Here is a 7,131-nt window from a genome sequence, read left to right as displayed (position 1 = left end):
GTTTCAAGGCACAGGCCAAGAAGATTTTGTACTTTTCCACCACCTTGCCCTTCTTACCCCCTCCCCTTGTAAAACATGCTATAAAAAAGCATTAAAAAAAAAAGAAAAAAAATATATAATTATTTTTAGACAGGTTCTTGCTGTGCAGCCTGGTTGGGCAGAACTTGCTAACTTTGAACTCACAGAGGCCCTCCTGACTCTGACTCTGGAGTACTAGGATTAAAGATATATGCTGTCTTTAATTTTTTAAGATTAATTTTGTGTAGTATGTGTGGGTATGTACACACACGTGTGTGCTCTCAGAGGTCAGAAGACGGTCAGATCCCTGGAGCTGGACTTAGAGATGATTGTGACCTTTGTGCTGGAAATGTAACTCCAATCCTCTGGAAGAGCAGCAGTTCTTAACTGATGAACCATCTCTTCTGCTCCTCTTTTATTTCAGACGTATCTTACAGTGTAGCTCCAGGCTAACCTCCAACTCAATACTCTCCTGCCCAAGCCTCCTAGAGTACTGAGATTGTGTGTGTAAAAATCTCACTTGATCTTCAGTCATATCATCATCACCACCACCACCATCATCATCATCATCATCATCCATAACATCTCTAGATATAGCCCTCCATAGTCTTAAACTAGCTATGTAGAGCAAACTGGCCTTAAACTCAGAGATCTGCCTACCTCTGCTCCCAAAATCTGGGATGAAGCACACCCAATCTCTTCAAACTTTCATTTTAATATAGTTTTGAGGAGATGGGGGTGGAGAGATGGCTCAGTGGCTAAAGAGACTGTTGCTCTTCCAGAGGATCCAGGTTTGAGTCCCAGCACACGTATGGCTGCTCACAACTGTAACTCTAGTTCCAGGGGATCTGACTTCCTCTTCTGGTCTCTGTGGACACTGCACATGGTACAGATACACATGCAGACAGAATACCCATACAACTAAAAGAATATACTTTTAAAGCAAGGCTTTCTTTTTTTCTATTTTTTCCTCTCTTTCTTCCCCCCTCTCTCTTCCTTTCTTTCTTTCAAATTTTTTTTATTTTATGTATTTTATTTATTTATTTTATGAGCTCTATCTGCATGTACACTTTCACACCAGAAGAGGGCATCAGACAGAACTCATAACAGATGGCTGTGAGCCACCGTGTGGTTGCTGGGAATTGAACTCAGGACTTCTGGAAGAGCAGCTGGTGCTCTTAACTGCTGACTCATCTCTCCAGCCCCCTATACATTTTTTTTTTTAAAGAGAAAAAATAATTTTTGTATACTCTTCATGAGAAGGGAGGTGGGAATGAGATTTTTCCTTCTTCCTCCCTTTTATCATCTTGTGAAGTTTAAGCCAGAAGAAAATGTCATTTTGTTTCTGCAGAGTTAGTAAGCAATATTCTGTGTTCTAAAAATGCTGCAGAAGCACACAACAGCTGTTTCCTCTACTCTTCCCAAACTAACATCATAGAAGCAAACACCTATTACTAAGAAAACAGACTGTTCCTTTTTCTTTTTTCTTTCTTCTTTTTCCTTTTTTCATTTTCTTTTTTCTTTCTTTCTTTTTTCCTTCTTTCTTTTTCCTTTTTTTTTTGTTTTTGTTTTTGTTTTTCAAGACAGGATTTCTCTGTGTAGCCCTTGCTGTCCTGAAACTCACTCTGTAGATCAGGCTGGCCTCAAACTCAGAAATCGCCCGCCTCTGCCTCCCAAGTGCTGGGATTAAAGGCGTGTGCCACCACTGCCCGGCTTCTTTTTTCTTTTTTCTTTTCTTTTTTGACAGGATTTCTCTGTACAACCCTGGCTGTCCTAGAACTTCAGGCTGGCCTTGAACTCAGAGATCCATCTGCCACTGTCTTCCAAGTGCAGAGATTAAAGGTGTGCACCATCATGCCCAGCCGAAGATTTCTTATATAGAGCTGAGAAAGTATAATACCAACAAATGTGCTAACATGAAAAAGAGAGAGGCCTCAGGGACCCCACCTCTACACAGAACTGCAAGCAGCTGAGGAATGCCACAAGTGGGAGAAACAACCTTCCCCAGGGATTAGCCTTCTAATTGGTGATCCGATACCCACTGGATATATCCTATCCAGCCCTGCCTGGAATCATATACCTACTAGCAACACTACATGGATTCATCAGGTTGTATTTATACACTTAAGCATTTATAGATATCAGCAATAGCAATTAGAGAATAAAAGGCCAAGATTTTGTACATGTGTAACTTCTGTGCATGTGTGTATGTGTGTATGTATGTGTGTAGTTGATGGGAGAGATTGGAGGAAGGAAACAGAGGGGAAATAATTATATAATCACATTTAAATTTTATTTATTTATTTATTTTGGTTTTTAAGACAGGATCTCAGACAGGTAGCTTTGGCTGACCTAGAATTAGCTTTGTAGACTAGGCTGGCCTCAAACTCACAGAGATCTACCTGCCTCTATTTCTCAAGTGCTGGGATTAAAGGCATGTCCCATCACACCCAGCCTAAATTTTAATTTTTCTGTAACTTATTTTTATTTTGTTCACCTTAGTGTTTTGCCTGCATGTATGTCTATGAGTCTATGTGAGGGTGTCAGATTCCCTGGAACTGGAGTTGCAGATAGTTGTGAGCTGCCATGTGGGTGCTGGGAATTGAACTCAGAACCTCTGGAAGAGCAGTTGATACTCTCAACCACTGAGTCATCTCTCCAGCCCCCTAAATTCTAATTGTTTTTGAAAATGAGCTCTTGCTTATTTGTTTGGTATGCCTGTGTTTATATGTGTGGGTGCTTGTGGAAGGCAGAGAAAAGCCTGCAGGGGTTGGGTCTCTTTCCGCCCTGTGGAAATGCTGAGGTCACCAATCTTGATGCCAGGCTTCCCCACCCATGGAGCCATCTTGATAGCCTGATTGCATTTGTTATTGATGACAACTGGTCACCAATTACAGCCTGTTGCTTCTGTTGAGGTGGTTATTCACCTAATAAAGTGGTTACCTTACCTAGTAAGACAAGCAAACCTGGGGCCTGGTTGTACAGGTTTGTAACCCTAGATACTTAAGAGGTTAAGGCAGGGGGATTGTTAAATTCAATGCCTACCAAACTACAGAATAAGTTCAAGGCTAGTCTGAACAACTTAGTGAGAAGGTCTCAAAATAGAATGCTTACCTGAGATTTTTTTTAATGTATATGAGTACACTGTTGCTGTCTTCAGACACACCAGAAGGGGGCAACAGATCCCATTACAGATGGTTGTAAGCCACAGTGTGGTTGCTGGGAATTGAACTCAGGACCTCTGGAAGAGCAGTCAGTGCTCTTAACCGCAGAACCATCCATCTCTCCAGCCCGCTAATCTGAGTTTTAATCCCCACTACCACTCACACAAGAAAATTATTAAATTATTAAACAAAAGACAGGCAACAGGCAAATCTAGCAAAAATTCCCCACCCACACAAGTCTTCCTAGCTACCCACAGAAGTAGAAAGATGAAGGCATGTCTGGCCTAGAAAAGAAAATACCAAAGTTGCTAAAATGCTACTAAGAAATATATACAGGGGACTAGAAAGAGAGAGAGAGAGAGAGATGGCTCAGCAGTTAAGAGCTCTCATAGAAGATCCAGGTTCAATTCCCACTACCCACAGAGCAGCTCACAACCATCTGTAACTCCGGTTGCAGGGGATCCATGCCCTCTGTGGGTTTCTGCATACACACAGACACAGTACACACACGAAAGAAAGAAAGAAAGAAAGAAAGAAAGAAAGAAAGAAAGAAAGAAGGAAGGAAGGAAGGAAGGAAGGAAGGAAGGAAGGAAGGAAGGAAGGAAGGAAGGAAGGAAGGAAGGAAGGAAGGAAGGTCAATCAGTAAGTAGATGAGAGCATAGACCTTAAAAGAAATTGGATTCCAGGCCAGAAAATAATTTTAATTTGAGTAGAATGGACAGTCTACCTCATTATTTCCTTAAGTCTTGCTCTATTGACTCCTCAGTCCTGAGTTTCTGAGGAGGAGGAAGAGCAAGCCGAATGTCTAGCATGGTTTCCAAGTGAGGAGGAGTCTCTCATGTGGTAGGTTGCTTCTGGATCTAGAGGAATTTCATATCCTTTAGAGCTGGGAGCAGGCATGAAATAAAATAACTTATGTGTGGTCTGCTGCCTTCACCAATCTCGCCTCCTCTCTTCTTCCTCATGGCCACTGGACAGCCACATCACACGTGGACCCATGGCGACTCAAGGTCACTTTTAAAGAATCTGAAACGCATATGTACAATGAGGAAGGGTGAACTTGGGAGGGAAAGCAGGGGAGGAAGAGCCTGGGTCTGCAGCCATGACCTTAGCCTTTCTGGCTAAAGAACCGGAGTCTGAAAATAAGACTGAGGGGTGGCAGGTGAGGTGAGGGGTGGAATGGGTAAATTTGGGGAAGGAAAGGAAATTTAAAGTGTACCTTTTCTGCTGAGGTGCAGCCTTTGCTGTTGTTCATGTTGATATTCTTCATGGAGATGAGTGTGATGCTTTCTTTCTCTCCATTGGCCGTGGAGCAGCTGGGATGGAAGAAGCCAGGGTTACAGGGAGGAGGGGGTGGAGCACCGGGGAATAAAGAGGCTGCAGGACACTGTGCCTTCAGTCCCCATGCCAGAAAACTCTACTTAGGGATGGATCATAAGAAAATGAGAATGTGCTCTGAAACCCATGAGACTTGTATTTAAACCTGGTTTCTTTCTGTTCTTTTGCAAACTGGGTTGGTGCTTTACAGCTACAAGCCTAGTCAGGTTGTTAGTGTAAACGTGTAAGCCCAGCACTTGGTAGGTAAGAGGTAGAAAGATGTCATGTTCCAGGTTCCAAAGCATGCTTCATGCTTCCGGAAAAAGAAAAAAAAATACTGTATTTGAAATAATATCACAACTTGCATGTCACTGTGTATGGTACAGAATAGGTTTCTGTTTTAGTTTCCCAAGACAGGGTTTCTCTGTATAGCCCTGGCTGTCCTGGAACTGACTCTGTAGACCAGGCTGACCTTGAACTCAGAGATCCGACTGCCTCTGCCTCCTGAGTGCAGGAATTAAAAGCATGCATCACCACCATACCTGACTTCAGAGTAGGTTTTCAACAAGTTTCTTCAGCTTAGAGAGAATATATCTTATATTGCAATCTGCATTTTCATGAAGAGGCAACAGAAGCTGCGCCCTGGTGCGGAAGAACCTCACTTATCTCTGCTGAGCCTGCCAGCCTGCCCCAGCTTCACTTCAGTGAAGACTGCAGAATTGTGGGGCACAAGTCTTCAAGTGGTGGGAATGGGTGTGTTATGTGATAGGGAAGCATGCATTCCTATATGTTCCCCTCTCTCTCTCTCTCTCTCTCTCTCTCTCTCTCTGTGTGTGTGTGTGTGTGTGTGTGTGTGTGTGTGTGTGTGTGTGTGTACAGAAGGCAGAGAGAGTCGTTTTCCTCTTGGAGTAAAGAGATTTGGAATTAGAAGATTCCTCTCATAAGCTTCTAAAATCTTACCTTTCCGATAGCCCTGAACTCCCTGGTTTCTGTGGATCTGTAAAATCCCAAGGGCAAAGATTAGGGTTCTACGATGTAATTCAGATGTCCAGCTTCCCCTCAGAGCCCATCCAACCCCCCCCCCCAATTCATCAAATGCTGCTTCAGTACTATTCCTTCCCATGGCCCAGCTGCCATCAGCCTGAGCCCCCTGCTCAGGCTCCTGTAGCACAAGGGTCAAGGAAGCCCAGGCCAAGACAATTACCTTCACACTCCTTATTCTTCCGACACTTAAACCTTAGACTGACCACACTGACCAGGATGATCACTACAACCACCAGGATGACAATGAAGCTGATGACACCTGAGCAGGGAAGAGATGAGAGCAGGAGGAAGAGGTGGGACAATAAGATAAGGATGAGCCTGGGGTTCCCTGCCCGGGTAAGTGCTCGTGTGCGTGTGTGTATGTGTGTGTGCTTGTGTGTGTGTGTGTGTATGCGCGCGCGTGCGTGCACGTGCATGCTCATGCGTCCACACTATATATTTGCTCTGAGAGTGAAATAGATTCTGCTTTTTTTGGAAAAATGAATAATCTATTAGCTGGTACCCTTAACTATAGTGTACTACTTAGCCCAGCTACATCATCTATAAGAACATGGAACCAAAGAGAGCCAAGACTTCTTTCCATCAGGGTCTTGCAGAAAGTCCATCCCAGAATGAATGGGTGAGATTTGAACTTGTGTATTAACCAGAGTCTACATCAGTCCTGAGGTGGAGTCCCCTCTCATGCCCCATCTTCCCCGCCATCTCTCACCAAAAGCAGCCACAGTTAGCACTGACTCTGATGTGGGAGTAGGCAGGATGGTCACCTCTTTTGTCCAAAGGCTGGTGGTTACTGAACTGGGAGTAGCATCCAGAGGCGCTTCTGAAATAGAGTGGATGTTGGTGCATCAGTGAAGGGGACTGCCAAGACCTGGCAAAGGGAATCAACTTCTCTCCTGATGCCCTGAGGTGAGAGCCTGCAGAGAGCTAACAATCCACAGGAAAGGACTCAGTCAGGCTACAGTCAGACCCCTGAAGACCAAGGATGCAGATCTCACATCTCTACATGAGTAGCTTGGCCAGTTGCTCACAGTACTGTTTTTAGAGGATTCCAGAAAGATTAAGATGCTTCCCATCACCACGTGGTGCCCAGAAGAAAGGATTTATTTATGCTGCAGAAACAGGGAAACCATACTGGGCAGTGTGGAGCCATCTACGTTCTGCCAGCAGTTGAAGATGGGAGGAAAGAAGACATTGGCCTAAAGGGCCACGGTACCAGACAAGGGGCATAGATTTCTGGCCCTCTTAAAATGGTATTGGGCTAGCTAAATGGCTCAACAGGTCAAAGTGCTTGCCACCAAGGCTGGTGGCCTGAGTTCAATCCCCATGACCTACGTGGTTGAAGGATAGGACCAGTGTCACGTTCTTCTTCCCTTGCACAAGTCAAGTGCCCTCAGACTTATTTTCTACCCTTATTTGTACTGACTTCCTGAACAGGCCTGGGAGTGTACAATGTCCAAGGACCAAAAGATGATGTGAAAGAAAGGGTTGTAGATATGTCTCACTGCTCTCTTTGCTGGGAACACACACTGGACATACCTCCTCTGCTGCTGCTGCTGCTGCTGCTGCTGCTGCTGCTGCTGCTGCTGCT

General features: G+C 44.4%; 1 protein-coding gene across 1 annotated transcript in view; it reads right to left on the bottom strand.

Annotated features, from left to right (window-relative positions):
- Window positions 1-3,862: 3,862 nt before the first annotated feature.
- Window positions 3,863-7,131, bottom strand: part of Ecscr (endothelial cell surface expressed chemotaxis and apoptosis regulator) — an 8,418-nt gene continuing 5,149 nt past the window's right edge. The window contains exons 7-11 of the mRNA XM_028762800.1: window positions 6,253-6,363; window positions 5,704-5,802; window positions 5,460-5,496; window positions 4,402-4,498; window positions 3,863-4,208 (exon numbers count right to left, since the gene is read on the bottom strand). Of these exons, the coding sequence (XP_028618633.1) occupies window positions 4,200-4,208; window positions 4,402-4,498; window positions 5,460-5,496; window positions 5,704-5,802; window positions 6,253-6,363 (353 nt within the window). The 3' untranslated portion in view covers window positions 3,863-4,199. The remainder of the gene's footprint in view (window positions 4,209-4,401; window positions 4,499-5,459; window positions 5,497-5,703; window positions 5,803-6,252; window positions 6,364-7,131) is intronic.

This window comes from Grammomys surdaster, unplaced genomic scaffold (assembly GCF_004785775.1).
Source record: "Grammomys surdaster isolate TR1022 unplaced genomic scaffold, NIH_TR_1.0 135, whole genome shotgun sequence".
NCBI lineage: Eukaryota > Metazoa > Chordata > Mammalia > Rodentia > Muridae > Grammomys > Grammomys surdaster.
Note: the sequence above shows the minus strand (reverse complement) of the source record. Positions and strands in the feature narration are given on the sequence as shown.